The sequence below is a fragment of the Diplodia seriata genome (assembly GCF_021436955.1).
Source record: "Diplodia seriata strain FDS-637 chromosome Unknown scaffold_2, whole genome shotgun sequence".
Classification (NCBI taxonomy): Eukaryota; Fungi; Ascomycota; class Dothideomycetes; order Botryosphaeriales; family Botryosphaeriaceae; genus Diplodia; species Diplodia seriata.
The window spans coordinates 3365947-3385891 of record NW_027117309.1 but is presented as its reverse complement, the minus strand read 5'-3'; the positions used below and the strand labels follow the sequence as shown (position 1 = coordinate 3385891).

General features: G+C 57.7%; 8 protein-coding genes across 8 annotated transcripts; 2 read left to right on the top strand and 6 right to left on the bottom strand.

Moving 5' to 3' along the window:
* Positions 1–1447: 1447 nt before the first annotated feature.
* On the bottom strand, positions 1448–3238 carry SLS55_002360 (uncharacterized protein; the record flags this gene model as incomplete). Its single annotated transcript, XM_066773842.1, has 4 exons — positions 1448–2425; positions 2490–2612; positions 2665–2819; positions 2869–3238. 4 exons carry the CDS (start codon positions 3236–3238, stop codon positions 1448–1450), a joined length of 1626 nt encoding a protein of 541 aa, XP_066636409.1.
* A 291-nt stretch (positions 3239–3529) lies between these two features.
* On the bottom strand, positions 3530–4926 carry SLS55_002359 (uncharacterized protein; the record flags this gene model as incomplete). The annotated part of the gene is made up of 5 exons (XM_066773841.1): positions 3530–3714; positions 3771–3953; positions 4015–4078; positions 4146–4491; positions 4604–4926. The coding sequence occupies 5 exons, from the start codon at positions 4924–4926 to the stop codon at positions 3530–3532; spliced, it is 1101 nt and encodes a 366-aa protein (XP_066636408.1).
* Positions 4927–5899: 973 nt separating this feature from the next.
* On the bottom strand, positions 5900–7876 carry SLS55_002358 (uncharacterized protein; the record flags this gene model as incomplete). Its single annotated transcript, XM_066773840.1, has 5 exons — positions 5900–6127; positions 6412–7549; positions 7581–7651; positions 7702–7766; positions 7813–7876. 5 exons carry the CDS (start codon positions 7874–7876, stop codon positions 5900–5902), a joined length of 1566 nt encoding a protein of 521 aa, XP_066636407.1.
* Positions 7877–9667: 1791 nt separating this feature from the next.
* Positions 9668–10782, top strand: SLS55_002357 (uncharacterized protein; the record flags this gene model as incomplete). The annotated part of the gene is made up of 2 exons (XM_066773839.1): positions 9668–9676; positions 9781–10782. The coding sequence occupies 2 exons, from the start codon at positions 9668–9670 to the stop codon at positions 10780–10782; spliced, it is 1011 nt and encodes a 336-aa protein (XP_066636406.1).
* Positions 10783–11178: 396 nt separating this feature from the next.
* SLS55_002356 (uncharacterized protein) lies at positions 11179–12621 on the bottom strand (the record flags this gene model as incomplete). Its single annotated transcript, XM_066773838.1, has 5 exons — positions 11179–11492; positions 11544–12004; positions 12062–12188; positions 12243–12366; positions 12445–12621. 5 exons carry the CDS (start codon positions 12619–12621, stop codon positions 11179–11181), a joined length of 1203 nt encoding a protein of 400 aa, XP_066636405.1.
* A 489-nt stretch (positions 12622–13110) lies between these two features.
* SLS55_002355 (uncharacterized protein) lies at positions 13111–14815 on the top strand (the record flags this gene model as incomplete). Its single annotated transcript, XM_066773837.1, has 9 exons — positions 13111–13176; positions 13244–13269; positions 13360–13448; positions 13497–13634; positions 13693–13742; positions 13798–13835; positions 13930–14070; positions 14215–14534; positions 14713–14815. Coding segments are annotated over 9 exons (971 nt in total), but the record flags the coding sequence as incomplete, so codon positions are not given.
* A 2554-nt stretch (positions 14816–17369) lies between these two features.
* On the bottom strand, positions 17370–18169 carry SLS55_002354 (uncharacterized protein; the record flags this gene model as incomplete). The annotated part of the gene is made up of 4 exons (XM_066773836.1): positions 17370–17624; positions 17726–17819; positions 17882–17891; positions 17944–18169. 4 exons carry the CDS (start codon positions 18167–18169, stop codon positions 17370–17372), a joined length of 585 nt encoding a protein of 194 aa, XP_066636403.1.
* A 457-nt stretch (positions 18170–18626) lies between these two features.
* On the bottom strand, positions 18627–19577 carry SLS55_002353 (uncharacterized protein; the record flags this gene model as incomplete). The annotated part of the gene is made up of 3 exons (XM_066773835.1): positions 18627–19153; positions 19359–19366; positions 19573–19577. 3 exons carry the CDS (start codon positions 19575–19577, stop codon positions 18627–18629), a joined length of 540 nt encoding a protein of 179 aa, XP_066636402.1.
* Between the last annotated feature and the right edge of the window lie 368 nt (positions 19578–19945).

Here is a 19945-nt window from a genome sequence, read left to right as displayed (position 1 = left end):
GGAGCAAGTGACCATAGACTCAGTACATATGCAATGATAGAGCCAAACGTTTCATTCAAGTTGAAGGAATTCAGTGTAGTGAATGAGTGTCGATATGAGGTACGACAAAGCCGTAAGCCGTATTGCTTGTCACGAACCTGGTATATGAGGAAGCTCATATACTGGTAGCGAGCTCATGAAGCGGGATCCCCACGAGGGGAGTCAAGCATTCATCCGGGCGAATGGTTCAAAAGTCAATCACATTAGTTCGTTACATTCACTATCCTGTCCCTACCTAAGGCAGTAAGGAGAGATGGCAGCCGAAACGAAGAAAGATGCATTGCCAGTACCTCACAGACTCGGCTGTAGCGAAGTCCCTCTTATCCAACACTGTCACCACCTCCCGCCAAATCACCCACAAACTCAACACCCAACTAGCCCATCTCTGCAAAAATCCATCAAGATGGGTTGTCTATCAGGTACCCCGATGGAGATCACCCTCCATCGCCAGAGCAAGGGTACCCCTACCTCCCCTTCCAGTCCTCCGCTGACCCCAACCCCCCTCAGACCGCATCTGCAGCACCCCGGGCCCGTGGCAGACGCAGGCCGGCGACGCGCCTCTCGATCGAGTGGTACCACGTCCGCGCCAAGTTCCGCGTCGACGCCTGCGACACTTGCTATCTGTACCTGCCGCTTCAGGCGGAGAGGGTTAGCTGAAGTTTCGACACTCAGGTTTGTTGGGGGAGGGATGGTCATCGGCGTGGGGGGTGAAGGAGGCTGGGTTCGGCGGATTCTGCATTCGCGGGAATCTCGAGGCCTGCGGTCATTGCTGATCAAGTTGGGCCTTTGTTTTCGGTAAGAGACTGGCGAACACTGGAAAATCACTATCTACGCAAAAGAAGCAGTATTCTGGATGACCTTGTTTAGCTTTCTCTGGAGACCACTCCAAAGTATGGGTCTATTGGAGAAGCCAGTAGCAGCGGGCACACAAATGATTTGATGGCGCTGTGTAATTATTGTTCATCTCTCTTGCTGGAAGGCTTGCAAGTTCACAAAACAAGAAGCGATGCGGAGAGGCCATCTACGACGACTTTTCTGAGGAGATGGTTCCGAAAGCCATGCAGAAACTTTTCTCCCATACTCGAAGGATGACATTGCGTGGCTCTCTGGAAACAGCTCGTCCAGAAAAAAGGGGCTGTTTGGACACCCCTTGACAGCAGTGCTCGGTTTCTTTGGAACCACCCTTCTTCAAGCTATGATGCTGTTTTACCATTCTCAAACGGCTCAAGTGTTTGTAACCGAGAACCTCAGCAGGGAGCTGAAGCCAGAGAGAATGAGGTTCACTTTTTGGTCTGTATGGACGATGCCAAGTATAGTTCTGGTCTTTTCCAGGAAGTCGTACTAGCGAAAGATCGGAACTCATGTGAAACAGCGAAGTTTGAGCGGAGGAAAGATAATGCATCGTCTATCACTTATAGTACTCGGCCACCCAGCTCACAATCTGCGCCACCTCGCCATCAATGACGGCCTGCACGCCCTCATTCGCCTCGCCATTCCTCGCCAGCAGATCCGAGCAATGGATCCCCTCGGGAATCACAAACACGGGCGCCGCCGCCGTCGACTCCAGCGGGCCCTCGGGCCTGGAATCCGACGACACGGTGGCATCCTTCCACGGGTCGAACTCGCCATTCGTCCACACCAGCCTGGTCGTCGCGTTCGCGACGCTCCACCCGCCCGTGTACGCGTTCACGTCCGCCACCGTCTTGCCCTCGGCGTGGCCGTACGTGAAACCACTGCCATCGTCCGGAAAGAACAACGCGCACTGCCTCTCCCAGTACTCGGCCGTCACCAGCCTCGACACGATCGACGGGGTCCCCGCGGGCGCGCCGTCCTGCCAAAAGTCGAAGGGCTCGTTGCACAGGAACCAGTTCCACTGCCGGTTCGCCGCGTTGTCGACGGAGCGGTCCGTGTAGATGGGCGACGCCGCGTCGTAGGTATCGAAGCACCCGACGTCGTCGTCGGCCGTCCACTCGTCGTAGCCGTAGCTCGCGCAGTACCCCGGCACCAGCACCTCGCGCGCCCACGCCGCGTAGCCGTCCAGCGCCTTCTCCAGGCCCACACCATCCGCCGAAGGGGTGACGGTGCTGTTGGTGGTGGAATTGCCAAACGGCACCGCGTTCTCGACGTAGTCGCAGAACTGGTAGAAGGACGAGTAGCCCGTGTAGAACTGGTTGCTCTGCCACTGCCACGGCCCGTTCTCGAGCGCGGACGCGAAGTCGGCGTCGTGGGCGAGCGACGCGAGCGGGGCGCCGAAGCGGGCCTTGAGCACCGCCTTCTCGGCCGCGCTGCCGTTGGCGAGCACGGCGTCGACGTGGTCGATGACGAGCGAGACGTCGGCGCTGCAGTTGGCCGGCATGCCGGCTTGGACGGGGGCGAAGTATTGCCACTTTTTGTTGTCATTGTTAGTGGTTTGGTTTTGGTTGTGAGAGAAAGAAACGGGCTGGACTTACGAAGTCGCTGATTGCTTCGACGACGGCGGAGGAGGCGTGGTAGGCCCAGTATGTGCCTGGATCCACGGCTTCGACCCATCCGGCCAGTGCGCCGCTGTACGAGCCGCCGGAGAAGACCCAAGGCTGGAGCGGTCATGTCAGTGGGGATTCAGAGACATAAGCGCGAAGGACTTACAGCGCGAGTGGCCTGGCTGCTGCCGTTCGTATCGAAGGGGAAGACAACGTTCTTGGCGAAGTAGGTCGTATCCTTGATGGATTGCGGCAGAGTAAGGTACTGCAGGTTCTCAACCGTAAGATCTTCGAATGGGGATGATTCGCCCCAATAGCGGTCTGTATGATGGTTAGAAGGAAAAATTGGACAAGGAACCTTTTCACTAACGCTCGAGCATCACAACGGCACCCTGGATGGCCTGAGCAAACAGGCCCGTGATGGTACGATTGGTCAGGTACCCCTCGTAGCCATCAGCAGCGCCCTCGCCAGGCGTGAAGAAGACGACGGGAGAGCCCGGTCCGGCCCAGTACTCATCGCTCCACCAGTACCGCTGCGAAAAGGTGCCGAGAGACGGATCTTCATGGTCGATGAGCTGCTCGAAGACGCCGGTCCCGGTGCTTCTGGCCTTGAGAGCGCTGGCGCCGCTTTCACCGTCCGGGGGTGGGGGAGGGCGGAACAGCGAACGGTGCTTGGGGAGGACGTTGGCGGTGGCGGCGCCGAAAAGGCACCCGACGAGGAGGCCTGCAGTCCACTTCATCCTTGCTATCGTCGAGCCGGAGAGCAAGCAAGACGCGCGTCGAGGAAGCTGGCCGCATGGCTATAGACCCAGGCTTTTTATACAGCGCCCTTTCCCCTGTTGCAAACACGATACTGCAGACGATACGACGGGATGGTGTGAGTGCGCGTACGCGACGGGGGTTTGTTATCAGTTCACCTTCCCGATCGGTCAAGCGCGCCCCCACCTAGTGCATGCAGAAGCTATTGCGAAGCTATGCCATTAATTGCTTGTTTTCCTAGTCTTTTGTTTTTAATCTACTAACGTCTAATACTACTGCAAGTCCGCGCACGACTTGGGGTACTGCACCGCGTGCTTGATAGCCGTCTTGAGCTTATCCCCGTCGATGGAAATGGGGAAGTTGACGAGGCGCAGGTTGGGCGGCGACAGGGCCTTCTGGTAGCCGTGAATGTTGCCGTAGCTCGGGCTGCCGAAGGAGACGTCGACGTCGAGGTAGACTGTCGTGAGTGTCAGTGGATGCCGCAAAGGATTGGTGGACAGGCGAACTACTTACACTGCGTGGAGTTGGTCACGATGGACGGGTCGAGCATGATAGCGGCGGCCGTCTCGTCCCAGAAAGGAAACTCGGTGCCGTAGTACGTGTGCATGAGCTCCGAGTACGGGTTCTTGACGTCGTACACCTCGTCCAGGAACGCCTGGGTCGACATGACCTGATTGGCCACGTTTCCTCCAATGGCTGTGCAGCGGGTCAGTTCCACCACCCACAACGCTTGTCTAGAAGGGGCAATAATCCTTACTAATATTGGGGAAGTCCGCCGTCAAAGCGATCTTAGCCGCCTCAGGGTCGATCATGAGGTTAATCTGCAAGTCATCGATCGTCGTTAGCCACTACTCCACATCCTCCAACATCCCCAGACTCAACACTCACATCCGAGCTCAAATCCGCCTGCAACACGCTCCCCGTCACCTGCAGCAGGTTCACATCGACATAGCCGCCCATAATCACCAACTCCTTCGCCAGGCTCGCAAACTCGGGGTCCATGCGCACCGCCAGCGCGACGTTGGTTAGCGCGCCGCCCGAGTAGATGCTGACCTGGCCCGGGTACTTGCGGACCTGCTGCACCATGAAGTACGCCGCGTTCGTGTCGTTGGCAAACGTCGCGTTGGGGAAGCCCTCGGTGAAGGCGGCGCGCGAGATGCGCGTGGGCGAGCCCGACGTCGGGTCCGAGCCGAGCGCTTCAGCCGTGAGGTTTTCGGGGGCGAAGGCTCCCTCCCTGCAATTGCATGTCAGCGAAAAGAGATTCCCTGATAGCGGTTGGGTTGGTGTTTTGAAATAATAACACGCACCATGGCAACGCGCCGTGGATCGCCTTCCACGCGTTGTACCGCTCGGGCGTGTGCAGCAGCGGCCAGTCGGCGCCCTTGTACACGGGCACGCAATCGGCCAGGCCGCCGACCTCCAGCGTCGCCAGCCCGTGCAGCCCCGTCTGCAGCGCCCACGTGTTGGCCGTGTCGGACGCCAGCCCGAGCACCTCCCAGCCCGCGTCGAGCGCCTGCAGGAACGGGATGAAGCCGGCCGGGCTCCAGTCGTTGTCGAGGATGACCTTGGGCTTGTACGCGGCGGTGGTGTTGGTCTGTCTGCGGATGGTCGTGGGGACCGCGCTCGCCGCGAGGGGCAGCAGGGAGAGGACGGATGCCGAAAACTTCATGATGGCTGGCTGGCTGGCTGCTGGCTCTGGACTCACTGCTCAACCCGGGCGGAACTTCGCGAGAAATGAAGACAATTTATAGCGGCTGCTCGATTGCGAGGAGCTCGGCATTTCGTCGTCATCCTTGGCCTGGATCTCGAGCATGGGCCGGTAGCTGTCAATTGAATTGACAGTGGTGGTCTCGGTATGATCCGCCGTCAAGGTGCAGTGTACCGAAATGCAGGGTGGAGGCCGAAGCCCGGCGGACACCGACGCGGAGATCTTCAGGTGATGCTACGCAAAGCGGCCAAGCTCTCAGAAAATCTGTCGTGGTGCCCCGATAACAAAATGACGAATCCATGTCCGGCTAGGCGGAGGTGTTTTCTCGGTCGGCACTTGTGCTTGCCGATCTTCTCCGAATGACGTACTCTCTCGACGCTTTATCTACCCACGGGCCGCCCTTTGATTGGTGTCCACTGGACACGTCTTTTGTGATTGGTAGGAATGTCGAGTCCTGACCGCCTGATGGGCTCGGTTACAAACCCCCACTGCTGGTTGCAAAAGATCAGTTGAGCCCGCCTGCATCCATTTCGTAGATATTTACTCTACTCACATGGATAGCGGGGTCCTATGTCGAGATGTATCATCCGTATAGTTCTATATCTCAAGTTTGCGTCCGAATGCTGACTTCGGCTGCCCACACAAAAGAGTGTCGTGTCTTGCATGGGACGCTAAGGGATCAAATCTCACTGTGACTCTTCAGCAATCCACCATCATGTGAGGAGGGTTCGGGGCATTGTGGGGTGCAGCGGGTTCCTGGAAATGATCCACTGGCCTGCATCTTGTCCCGCTGCAGGGACGGCCTAACGCCGATGTTAACTAATCTTTCTTTCGTTTTTTTCCCTATTCAATGGAAACGCAGAAACATGACATTTGTCTTCCTGCCCACTGACGCCCAACAACATATATACCGAGCTCAACAAACCTTCAAACTCTACCGCCCCGCCATTCGGAAATACGTCTCCCTCGTAGCCACCCTCATCCTCTTCCCAAACACCATCATCGGGATCGTCGTCAGACAAATGCCAAACGCGAGACAGCCGACGCTCAGAAACATATTGCGGAGTCCGATGGCCTCGATCCACGGCGTCAGAGCGAAGACGATGATGGTCGCCAAGGCATTGCGCACGAACGTGACGCCGACGAGCGCGTCTCCGATGAGCTTCATGATGCAATCGAGGAGTTAGCACTACTCCAGCAACACGCGCCGAGCACGAAGGGGAGGGAGAATACCTCTCTGTAGCAGTCCGTCAGATACGTCAACGACACGGTTCCCAGGAGAGAGAACGAGATGCCAAACGCGGCCGTCCCGATGCAAGGGATGATCCAATGCCGGCCCTACAACGATATCAATCAGCACACACATACACACAAGCCCACCCGGAGTGAAATAAAGGTTAGAGGTGAAGCAAAAAAAAGAAGAAGCAGAAAGAAAGAGAAACCCACATCAACCAAACTAAACCCATAGAGAAACAGGCCCGCCGGCATGAGCACCACGCTCGGCAGCGCCGCCCACAGCCGCATCTCGGGCTCAAACACGCCCCCGTCGTTCCTCTCCGCCAGCCGCAAGCTCAACCAGTCGTTCAGCGGGCCGCTGAACGCCAGCCCGACCGCGGAGCCGATGAACGGCGGCAGGTTGAGCAGCCCGATCTGCGCGGCGCCGAAGTTGTAGGGGGCCAGGGTGAAGTACGTCGACATGGTCGTCAGGATGACGGAGAACCACGCCAGCGACGACGCGTATACGAGCGCCGTCCACGCCGCGGCCGGGAACCGGACGAGGCAGAGGCCGAAGCGGGCGATGAGGTGGCGGACGCTTAGATGGTCGCCGGGAGTGCGCGTGATGAGGGCGAAGCGCTGGCGTAGGGGCTTTTTCCGGGGCGTGGTGGTGGTGGTGGTGGTGGTGGTGGTGGCCGGCTGTTGTTGTTCGTCGTCGAGTTGCTGTTCGCTAAAGTCGGCGTCTTTCTTCTTGAGGGCGGTTGATTCTTGCTCAGGCTCGCACGCTGTGGTCGTTGCTGTCGGAGGCTCTTCGAAGGATGCGGCAGTCGTTGACGTCAAGACCGGGACGTATTTGCTCTCCTCGTACGCGAAGACGAAGAGGAGCAAGGCGACGCCGAGCAGGATGGCCGTCCACCACCAGATCCACCGCCAGCCTTCGCCGACCGCGACGTACCCCGCCGCCACCGGCGCCAGAAACGTGCCGGCGGTGACCATGAGGATGTACAGCCCGTTCATCGTGGCGCGCTGGTGCACGAAGAACAGGTCGGAGATGGTCATCTGCACGATGGTCTCGCTGACGGCGCCGCCGAGGCCGGACAGCACGTTCGTCAAGAGGAGGTCCGTCACCGTCTGCATCTTCGCCTGCCACACGGCCGACGCAAGCATCAGGCTGCAGCTGAGGATGTAGATGGGCCGCCGGCCGTACTTGAGCGTGTACGGGATCAGGAAGATGCAGCCCACGGCGAGGCCGGCGCAGTTGGCGGCGAAGCTGTTGTTAAGGTTCGAGTACGAGATGCCGAGCTCGGCGTTCAGGTCGCCCCAGATAACGGTGCCGATGTCGAGGCTTGAGTTGCTGTTAGCTTCCGAGCTGCAAAAGAAGTAAGAGCGTAACACTGTACTCGACAAAAGCCATAAGAGAGTAGAAGAGCACGATGCTGAAGTTCGTACATTTCCGGACCTTGGACCAGTTCTGTCGACGCGTCAGCTTGGAAGTCGGGTGCGTCTGATATGTGAGCTTACCAGTGGCTCATCTGGGTCGTTGGATGGAACAGGATGAAAGTTCCTGGACAAGCCCTCATTTGACACTACCAAGTTAGGTACGTCCATCAACCCGATGCTTCAGTGACTTACGCTCTTCCAACTTCAACGTGCCTGGCGGCCATAACTCTGACGACGTCGGGCTCAAGTGCGGCATGTTGAACAGCTATGGTTCTTCGAGGCCGAAACAGCATGTCCGCTTGACGGCTTCGGACGTGGTCGACATTTGTAGGTTGCACATGTGCCACCAGTTTGAAACTGATAACAATCGATGCGGGGGTCGTACAAAAGTGGGCGAGACTTCATGCAACTACCTTGCGGGGAATTGTTGCGAGCATCGCAGAAACGTATGTCGATATGTTGATTGGATAGCGGCCCGCGGCGCAAATCGACCCCATTGGCCAGTAAGCCCAACCTCAGATCAGGGCGTTCGTTAGAAGCCTCAGCCAATCCAAGCGGTTATCTGGTTAGTCTAGATTCGGAAGCTCTATCCAAAGGGCACAACGACAGTCCAAGGTTTGCTATCAAATGGCCACTGTCACCAGTGGAAGGTGAGGGACAAGGTCGAACCGGAATGATCCAGTTGAGTAATCCCGCGTGTTCCACAGTGCTGTGAGGAAGGGTTTGAGTTGCTTCCGGAGAAGCGGAAAGGTGTGGCCAACAAAGATATTCACCGAATCGAGGAAATGGTGTATGAAAGTAGCTGAAAATTTTTGATGTGGAGATGAGAGAATGCCGCATCGCTCACCGATTCGGTCGGGACTTCGCTGTCAGTGTCTAGTACAGGATGGAGTGGGAGCACTCCCGCAAGAACGCTCATTGAGACGTCAACTAGTCTAATGAGTCACGATCAGGAGTGTAAATAGTCGATACCTGTGGATTTTCGGTTGATGTAGAGGGCGTGTCCTTGCGATTGCGGAGGAAATGACGGTGCAGGCGAACACAGCGGTTGCAGCTCAAGCATCCGGTTGAAGCCACGCACTTCTCTTCCAGAGCATGCTCTGGCTCCGGGTGGCAGACTTGTGGCTGTCAATGCTGGAGAAGATACCGGTCCTCAAGATAAGAGCCTTACCATGACTTCGGCTATAGGGCGTGGGGCTGGCGAACCACAGGATGGCAGCTGAAGGGTGGAGGTGTCGCGTGTGGGATCAGCTGGCGCTTATCTATATTGAAATTAGGGCGCCGTCCGCGGGTTCCGCAAACCCCGCTGTCCCGATCCGGTATGCAGATCCGAGTCCATATATCACCCACGTGGGGAGCCAACACTACTTCGTCTTTTCTACATGAATACGCAAAGGAAAGGAAAAGGAAAAGAATAAACAAAGCCCAACATGGCTTCAGAAGGTATTTTCCCCCCTCCACCCCGTCAAACAAGTAACCGACACTGACCCTCCCCCCACCCTCAGATCTCCTCTCCCGCATCTCCGCTCTCATAGAAACGGACCCGTGCCTCCCCCACCCCCACCCTACCGCAGCATATTGGCAAACCCCACCACACGATCTTTCCACGGTCAGTTCAGCCTCGCTTCCCCCGACCGCAACCACCGTCGTGATCGGGTCCGGCATCACCGCCTGCAGCCTCGTCAACGCGCTCCTCCAAAAGGATCCCGACGCCGACATCGTCGTCTGCGAGGCGCGCGGCCTGACCAGCGGCGCCACCGGCCGCAATGGCGGGCATCTCGTCTCGTCCGCCGTCGCGGATTTCTCGGCGCTGCAGGCGGATTTCGGGACGGCCATGGCGGTCAAGGTTGCGGCGTTCACGCTGGCGAACGTGGAGCGCATGTTCGAGGTGGTGGCGTCCGGGGAGCTGGGGCCGGGGGTCGGGGAGGCGAGCGAGCTGAGGAGGGTGGACAAGGTGCTGGCGTTGCGGGACGACGGGGCGGTGGAGAAGCTGGAGGCTTCGCTGGAGGCGTTTGAGGCGAATATGCCGGAGCGGTGGAAGGGGCAGATGAGGATGGTGGGGAAGGAGGAGTTGGAGGAGGTATGTTGATCAGCCAGGCAACAACAGCCTGGACGGGGACCTACCTACCTGCAAGCTAACAAGAACGCCAACCACTCAAGAAATACAAACTCCGCAACGTCGCCGGCGGCGCCATTGGCAAAGGCGGCGCCCTCTGGCCGTACCGCCTCATCACCCGCGCGTGGGCCCACCTCCTCTCGCAGCACCCCAACCGCCTCCGCATCGAGACCTGGACGCCCGTCACCTCCGTCGCCACCTCTTCTTCAGCGGACGCCACACAACACCCATACTTCCTCACCACCCCGCGCGGCCCCATCGCCGCCACCGAGGTTGTCTACTGCACCAACGGCCACACGGGGCACCTCCTCCCGCGCCTCCGCCAGCGTCCAGGTCCCGGCGGAGGCGGCGCGGCGCTCTTCCCCCTCCGCGGCACCATGACGGTGCAGGACTGCGGCCCGTCCTTCCCGGACGAGGGCGCCCGCCGGACCCTCAGCTTCTACGGCAGCGTCAAAGTAGTCCTGCCGCCACCAAACAAAAACTCCTCCAACAACAACGATCCCGTCTTCGACCTCGGCCTGCACTACATGCAGCAAAACGCCGCCACCGGCGCCGTCTTCATCGGCGGCGAGTCGGCGACGGCCGCCGACATGCTGAATGCCGACGACAGCCGCGCGTCGGCGACCTCGCTCGCCCGGCTGGAAGGCGTGCTGCGGGCGGAGTTCAAAGACGAGGTCTGGTCGGAGAAGGAGGAGGTGAAGGAGGAGGATGGTAAGAAGGGACGGCGGCGGCGGCGGCGGCATCCCGAGGTGACGAGCAGCTGGTCCGGCATCATGGGCTTCACGGCGGACGGCGTGCCGTTGGTGGGGCGGTTGCCGGAGGCTGCGACGGGGAGGCGTGGTAGTGCTGGTAAAGGGGGAGAATGGATAGCAGCCGGCTTCAATGGTTACGGAATGGGCAACTGCTGGTTGAGCGGCGAAGCGCTGGCGGGGATGATGAGGGGCGAGGACGTGAGCGGGTGGCTGCCGGAGTGCTATCTTGCGACCGAGGAGAGGCTGGCGTCTTTTCGGTCGAGGAAGGCCGCGGAGCGGCTGTTTGGGTGTTGATTCTATTTGTTTCAAGACACTGTGACACCGAGACATCGACGCCCACCGTGAGTGGAAAATGGAATTCGGCCACTCATGCTTCGCCGCGGAAGATGCTGTACCTTGATTATGTGCTTGGTGGAAGAGCCAATGTTGGGTTTGAATGCCGCCCTGCTCAGGAGACTTACTATGCAAGAAGAAAAAACCTGCAAGGCTTTGCTCTACAACCAGGTACGGCTTCACGTTATCATCGAGGTAGCCATGCTCGATGACGCAAACTGAAAGAAAGAACTTCAAGCAAGTCTGTTGCCATTCCATGTGAATATGAACGTCGATCTGCAAAGATCACTTGCAAACCCCGAGGAAAGTTTTGGAAGCCGCCGGGAAGTAGACTATGTAGCACTTTCAAAGTGCAGCTTACGCCTCCGCCCTCTTCTTGCACTCGATCACCGACACTTCCGTGGAGGGAATCTGCCAGATCTTGACGAGATCCAGCCCAGCCAAGTCAACCAGCGCATGCCAGTCCTTGACGGTGCGCTCCTTCGCGCCGAGGTTCATCATGCAGATGTCCGTCTGGCACGGCAGGGTCGTGGGCGGGTTCGGCATGACCTGGTCCATGATGAGGATACGTGACTGCGGCGTCATGGCGTCCCTGCAGTGGCCGAGGATCTGCGCGTTGTACTTGTCCGACCAGTCGTGCATGACGCGGCGAAGGAAGTAGACCAGCGCTCCTGCTATCGATTAGGAGCCTTTGAACATTCAGCGTGGGACTCGAGGCTTACCTTTGACGGGCTGCGGCTGGAAGAAGTCATGGACCATGAACTTCGCGCCCTTCAGCAGCGGCGGCCTGTTCTCCTCCGCATCCTTGATGGTGGTCTCTCGATCCTGAAGCACGAGGCGCTCGGCAGGGAGCTCCGGCAGTTTTCCCTTGATCTGCGCGAGCACCTGGCCCTTGCCACCGCCGACGTCGACAATGAGGGGGGCCTCGGGCGTAACTTTATCAGCGTTCTCGACGATCCACTCGAAGGGGTAGATTCCGATGACGGGCAGCATCTGGTCCAGGGTCTGCATGCTGATGTTGACGTCCAGGATGCGTTGTTCCGGGCAAGCCTCCCAGAAGTTCTTCTCCGGCACGCCCCAGCCGAAGCCGTGGGGCGAGTGCGTCGGCTCCAGAGGCTCCTTGCGACCGTACTTTCTAAAGTAGTCAGGGAACCTTGAGTAAGGCACGAGACCCTCGTCGAACCTGGGCGGTAGTCAGCATTGAAGCGGCGCGACAAGCGGTCGGGCGGCGAGTGCGTACATGATCTGGAAGAATTTGCCCTGAGGGACGTCATTAGCATAGATTGGGGAGAACTTGGTGTGGGCGACGCGGTCTTCACCAATCTGGCGGAGAACACCGGTGGAGACAAGCACCCAAGCAAATCGACCTGTTGGGGAGGAGTCAGTGAGAGTGGCATGCAAATGAGTGATGTGGCACTTACGCAGCAGAGGCTCTTCCGCATCGACCTTGGCCGCCAGTTCGGCATAAGAGATGGAACCATCAGACGGAATGTGCTCCAGGGCGCGCCAGTCCATCAAGACGCGTAGAGCGCCCATCTCGGCCATCTACACGCGTATGCGGTCAGGTCACGACTTTCCCACGTGGGGCTGGCTGTGCAAAGCGCGGGGTAATGGGAACCTTACCGAGACACAGTAGTCATCGAACGGCTTCTCACGCGGGTCTTGAACATCGTCGATGATTTGCCTGGCGAGTGAGATGATCTTCTTGCGCTGAGCGAAGCCGTCCGGGCCGGACGAGTCGGTGTAACCATCGATGGCCTGGGAGAGATGGTTGGACAAGGATTTGAGCGAGTCCGCCATGGTGGAAATGGAGGGTTGGTCTTCGTGCATGGGTGGGAACACAAAGTGGCGCGGGCGAGTCTATAAATTTAAAGTAGAGGGTGTGGAGACAGGAAGGAGCTGCCGACACGCGACAGCAAAGGAAGGTGCGCAGCACCAGCCATTGGCCGCCACGCGCAGCATCCTCGACGACGCGGCTGCCACGATAGACGGGTGAAGAGATACGGTGTGCACGCGTTGCACATGGCTGGGCGCAGTGTGACGCCCATTGCGGGCCGGCGCCCCGCGTTTGCCCACATGTCGATCTCCACGCCTCACGGCCTGCTCGCCGCCGATCCCCTGTATCCCACCCGCGTGCGATCTGCGCCCGACCCGTCGCAGAGGCCTACCGGTCTGTACGATCCCCTGAGCTTACCCAGCTAGCCATTCCAGCTATAAGACGCCTTTGCCGCCGCCTCCCGCCCACCATGCCCGCCTGCTGACATTTGCTCCCGCTGCATCTCCCCCGCCATGGCTGAGCCAGAGCCCGAACAAGCCACCGCTGCGTACGAACCGCCGCAGGAGATTGAGCCCGATGTAAGCTCAACTATTACACTTCCCCCTGTTGGAAGGGTTTGATATTCACGCGCAGACTTGACCCCAGTCGGCCACAGAATTCTCCGATGAGGCGTACGCCGAGTCTAGGCATGTAGTAGCTGTCCAGCCACTGCCACCGCGACATGGCAGTCACCAAGACTCCGACTAACTGGCATCTATCAGTGCCTCGAGTGTCTTGACCTCGATCGCTTCCGAAATCAGGAGGGGTCGCGAGGAAAATGGCCGGATATACGCAGCCTATGGCTCTCAAGGTCGGTCTTTCCTTCCTAGCCGTGCATCCCGCTAACAATAGACCCCAGAGTACATGCTACCCGTCGACGAGTCCGAACTCGACCGGATGGACATGCAGCACCACAAGTACACCCTGCTCCAGGGCGACAAACTGTACCTCGCTCCGCTCCACGACGACCCGCAGAAAATCCTCGACATCGGCACAGGTGGGGCGCCAAACACCCGCCCTTCTATGCACCCACCTTTCCTAACACACATCGGTAGGGACCGGCATCTGGGCCATCGACATGGCCGAAAAGTTCCACTCGGCCGAGGTCAGTCCACGCACCACGCGTCGAAAAAAGCGAGCAGACGTTGATCGAAAACCAGGTCGTCGGGACCGACATCGCACCGGTGCAACCAAACTGGTATGCGGGGGAGAGGCGGGGGTGCAGATCCTACGGTTCTTGAGCATTATTAGTAGTGGCCGGGGGCTAACCGGTCCCAAACCGAGAAATACAGGACGCCGCCAAACTGCTACTTCGAGGTCGACGACTGCGAGCTGGACTGGCAGTTCAAAAAGGACAGCTTCGACTTCATCCACACGCGCGACTGCTACCTCTCGATCCGGAACTGGCCGCGGCTGATCGGCCAAGCGTACGAGTATGTCCTTTTTGTTCTCCCTCATCCCCGCCCCTCCCTTCCCCTTATCCGTCCTCCGCCAGTCCGAAACAACAACAATAATACCACCTCCCCCTTCACCACCACTACTACTACCACCATCTAACCACAACCACACACAAACAGCCATCTCAAACCCGGCACCGGCTGGCTCGAGCTCTCGTGCGTCTGGCCCGTCCCGCAGAGCGACGACGGCACGCTCGACCACGCGTCCGGCTACGTCGAGCTGTGCCAGACCTTCCGCGACATCGGCGAGGCCATCGGCGCCGACGCCGACGCGCCGCGGCGCTACGCGCGATACATGCGGGAGAGCGGGTTCGTCGACGTCGACGAGGTCGTCTTCAAGGTGCCCACGTCCGAGTGGCCCAAGGACGCGCGGCTGAAGCGCGTCGGCGCCCTCGAGCGGCTGAACCTGCTCGAGGGCGGCGAGGCGTTTTTGCTGAGAGGTATGTCATGTATGCGTGTGTGGTGTAGTGCGGTGCGGTGCGGTGCGGTGGTTTATGTCATTTCATTTCTTTTTCTTTTCTTTTCCTTTTTTTTTTTGGCCCTTTCCCCTTTATGTTGTTTTGGATGGAAGCTTTCTGTTCCACAGAAGTACTGATCTGATTTTTACTTTTCGACTAGGAATGACGAAAGAGTTCGGCCGATCGCGCGAGGAGATGGAGGTGATGCTGATGCGGATGCGCAAAGAGCTGATGGCCAACAAATTCCACAGCTACGTTTCGTTGTACGTTATCCCACCTTCCTTCGCACAAGTCAAAAAATAGAAAAGAAAAACACATATACTGACCCGGGGCGCCAGCTACGTCGTGTACGGTAGAAGACCCGAAAGGACCGCCGGAGCTGATGGGTAGGAACGTATGAACGCATCCGGGGCTCCCTCGAGATGTCCGCCTGTTCGTAGCGTTCTCGCTCCTCCAGCATACTACTCTCCAACCAAAATCCAAAAGTCTGGGATGCATGTACGACCGCCGACCGTTGTAGCATTTGGTACTTCCGATCCCAGTGAAGATCTCCTCCCGCATTAAGTCGCTGTGGGGGCTGGGGTGCACGAAAAGTCCAAGGCCGTGCGGATAAGGATGAGGCAAACGAAGATCTGATCCTCCGCGCAGCCCTTCCCCGCCTTGGCAGGTAGCCTCACCGAGCCCATGGACGGTCTGGCCGGAGGCCACCAGTCGGAAGATAATAAGCTGAGGGTTTGATTGGAGAAGTTCTGCGGCAGCTGACGAGCGCGTGGATCTTGTGGCTTACTGCCTGGACGCCTGACCGTTATGTCGGTTGCATCATGGTACGTACCGGATCCACACATCTCATGCGTTTCACCCCCCAAACACAGATTTTTTAAGCGACCTTTTGCTCTCGAAAAAGATGAAACCGCAGATCAAACTCGTTACTGATTTCTCATGAGAGGTTTGACAGCCGCTCAAAGCAGGGCGATTAGCTAACATACTTCCCTTGGACGCCAGAAATATGCAACTCTCGTTGAAGTCCGGGACTTTACTATTGCCAGTTGCCAGCAGCCAAGCATATGAGATGGAAACCTCAAAAACAGAATGAAACTCAATAGGCTTCCTGTTCACCTCCTGACGGCGCGCCTCCCGCCCGTGGATGAAAAGAGGCCTCGGTTCTCCGCAACCTGATGACCCGCAGGACCGCCAAAGCCCATCCCTCTTTCCTGGTTTTGATAAAACGATGCAGGCGCCTGATGATTCGAACTTCCAACCAGGTTCAGTGCGTCATTCCGAGTAAATGCTCTCCTGGATGAGTCTGGCGGAGCATACTGAGGTATCGACTGCATGCGCGGTGTCTGAAATGGTTCAGGGATTCGAGCTGTTCTCTGAAGCTGGGGCACAGAGCCAAAATATGAAGAAGAAAGCCCACTTTGTTCCGGACGCACAAAGTAACCATCTTGAGTTCGCTGAGGATTATGTGCGATAAAAGGGCGGCTGGCGTTAGCTCCCCGGGATGCCAACGTACTGTTGTCCTGGTACAGAGGCTGATTCTGAGTTTGGTCTCGTGGGACACTGATGAAAGAAAGACCATTGAGACTACGCGGTTGACTCCATTTGCTTTGAGGGGCCATTGATGCGTCAATTCTCTTGGTTACAGTACCCACACGAGCGTTTGCGGATAGACCTGCTACACCAGGGCTGAGGCCGGAACGAGCTCCTCCTCGCAGTCTTGAAAAGAATGGACTTGAATTCTGGCCTACGTGTGGCATTCCGGAGACATGATTTGCCCCTGCCAATGGCGTGATAGGCTCGTGATTTAGGCGTTGACGCCTCTCCGGCTTTTGTGGATACATGGAGAACTCTTGTCGTCTCAATTGATCGCTTCCAATGTCTGGTTTCCGGGTGTTCGGCCAGTTTCCTAGTTGCCGGTTGCCGTGGGATGTGGACGAATCCTCAAACGTAGTTCGATCATGCGATTGCTTGAATACAGGTTGTCGCATGGTTTCTGGTCGCCTGTCGTACACATGAAACGCCGCTTCGTTTTCGTAGATACCTCCCGGCCCTTGAGTGTGTAGGAGATCGTTGCGCCGGCCGTGTTGTGGACGCCTTTCGTTTCCCATATTGTCCGGCAAATGCTCCGTGGAATGACGTATACCTCCGGTCATGAGGTATTTCCCGCGGTTTTCAGGCTGGTCGAGAAGTTTCGGTGTATGCGGAATACCTTGGCGCGCTTCTTTGTTGGGGTGCCCATGCCATTTACCGTCCTCAAATACTTGTACCTCGGGGATATTTGCTGGATCTGAGAGGAATGCATTCGAAGCGCATGGCTTTTGGTTTCGTACGATCTTCTCCGTTGGGCCAGGCACAATGAATCCTTGCATAGTCCCTCTAGTGTCGGGAATACGGTCTTTATCATTGTGGCTCTGGTGTTGTTGGTCGTATCCAGAAGCATTGCCGTGGTTCATGTACTCGGAAAGTTTCCTTTTCCGACCAGAGCTCGACTCGGAGATGTGGGTCTGCGCTTTTAAGCCGGAGCTGTTAGCCGATACGAAACGGCAATGATCTGAGAGGAAAAATAGTCTTTACCTGTCCTGTAATCGGTACGTGTATTGTCGGTGGGCAGTCTTGCTGTTGAGGCCCCCCTCCTACGGGCAGTGAGCTCAGGTTGGTTCGTATCTACGGCCTGTTCAGACCTGTCGCCTACCACGTCCCGGAAAGAATAGTCCTTTTTAGGCACGGCGTAGCCCAGGTCAGCGAGCTGTTCTCGTAGTTGGTTCACCTCTCTATCAATGGATGAGCCTCACGTCAACAAGTCATAATGCGAGGAACTTACTCTACGACCATGGGCCACTGCTTCAGATAGTGTGTAACCTTCGGAAGCCTCTGCTTCCATTTGCCAATATTCGCGTTATCTTCATCGAGTGATGAGAGCCTGGCCTTTAGCTCTTTGTTTTCCGTGACTAATGCTGCGTTCTGGGAAGCGGTCTTCTTTGCTTGTAGCTCGGTCTCACGCCTTTCTTGCTCCAACTCGTTGAGCTTGTGTGCCACAGATGTGCTATAACGGATGAGGGAAAGATATTGGAACTGGCAGAGTGAGCAGAGCGAGCAAGTTCACGTAACCGAGAAGACCACACCTGTAGAGCTTCCCTCTCCACGCTCTGGCCTTGGAGTTTCATCGGTGGTACTTGGAATAGGACGTCTGGTATATCGGGATCAAAGTTGCCGGGTCGCAAGCCTCGCACAGCATAGAGCGTCTTCGGCTTCTCGTCGTTCTTGTCCCTGCGGCATAGTGGACATGGCGCTTTGGGATGTTGGCCCTTCGGATGGAAAGGCGCACCTACGGCCCGGGGCCTTATCAGCCTGGCACAGCTTTGAAACTGAACAATAGAGGTGACCGACTCACCGCCACCTTCGAGATGCTTGCCACACGTCAAGTGCATGCACTGAGTGAGCCAGAGGCAGGTAACGCGTCGGTCTGCAGTGTGAGCTCGGCCATCTTGGAAGTCTGTCTCAGTCGCGCCGGCACCACCTTTGCCGTAGATGTCGGAGACGCTGGCCTGGCAGATGTCGCAGGTGAAGATCACTTCCAGGGCACCCGGAAATTGTCCCGTACTTGGTGCAGGCGCCATGACTGGCCTTCGAAGATCGTCGCTGTGGGGTGGGAGGGGATGCGGTGGAGGCGGCATGGACCCTGGGTGTGATGCGCGTTTGCCTGGCGTGCCTGCCAAATGCAGTACCCACTCCATCAGGCACAGCAGAGGCAGGACTCGATTTGACTGCTCCCAACAGGATGCAATACGTGAGCGTTGGCTTTGGTCACGCGTCTCATATTACATGCTCCGCCCTGCAGAATCCAACATGGTGCACAAAATCACGGTGTTGTTGATCGCACCTGAGAATTAAGGCATACGAACGAAAGCCGCGATCTCTTCCTGTGCTATATTTACACAAGCAACTCCATCTCTATTCTCTTTTCTAGGAACTACCTCGCTCCTACGTGAAAGTCCTGCAAGGGTAACTGTGACAAAGTTAGCACAACACAAGTCCTCCACACAAAGTACCCGAATCGAGCAGAAAGGGTTCCACTCACTCTCCCTCATACGACTGCTCCTCCTCCAGATTGTACTTCTTCTCGCCCAGCTTTCCGGTCGTGTGGTGACCGCTCGGCAGCGGCGGCAGGCCGTCCTCGCCCAACACGCTCTTCACCGCCGCAGGCTCCTTCTCGAAGAAGGCAGCAACGCCCTTCTGGCCCTCCTTGCTCACGGCGACGAGCTTGTTCTTGCCGGCCTCGCCGATCAGCTCGACCTTCTCGTTGGCGGCGCTGCCGACGCTGAGCAGGCCGACGACGTCGCCCTGCGTGACGGCCGCCAGGCGCGGGTAGTTGCGGCGCACGTCGCGCTTCCAGTACGGGTTGTCGGCGATGTCGCCCGCCGGCACCGTCACCGGGTCGTCGTACGTCTTGGGGTCGAGCGCGCCCGGGGGCGGGTTGCGGAACTGCGGGTTCAGCGGCACGCCGGTGCTGCGCTTCGAGTCGACGGCGAGGATGTTGCTGATGCGCGCCCAGATGCCTTCGGGCTGCACCGTGTACTTCTGTTCCACCCCAAGATGCAGCACTGTGTCAATGATGTCTCACGCAAGGTCGAGGTTTACGTAGGCGGGCTCAATGGCTCGCCCCCAACGCCGCGCTCCGGTGGCCGCGGTGTTCGGGGGAGCTTGCAGGGCCAGGGAAACGGAGGCGCGGGCGAAGGCTAAAGCAGGCGAGCGGAGGGCAAGCGCACCTTGAAGGAGGCGGCCTGAGCGACCTTGGCCGCGGCGGACTTGACCGGCTGCGACATTGTGGTGGTTATCCGGGGGTTCGGAGTGGAGAGTTGAGATGGCCGTTGACGTTGGAGGTACTGCCGCCAACCGTGATGCGGCGCTGTCTTGGCGGTTGGCGGGAGTTCAAGTCAGCGAGGTGCTGATTGGTCGCTGCTTATTTCTGCCTCAGGCAACAAAACACCCCAGCTCGCATCCGCCTCACAAGAAATATTACACCATACTTACATGAGAGACGAAGGAAAACTCGTTAAGCTACTCGATCCTTTCGAATGATAGAGATGGCCGCATTGGTGCAAGGCTTGTGGACAGCGCCGCCGTCTGTCTTAAAGAAACACTGAAGCATACTTACGTGGGGAATTGAATTGAATCCAGTATCTGATAGCGATTGTCTGCATTCAAGACTCACATCCGCGTCCGAACAGTGGATTCAACTACCCAAGTAGGAAGGGTATAGCATCTTCAGCGGTGCTTAGAGGGCTGCCAATGAGCGAACGTTCAATTATCCTATTCAGTCAACCCGACAATATTAAAATCCCCACGAATCCTTCCACTCCATCGGTACTAGCAGTGCCCCAGTAGGAATAATG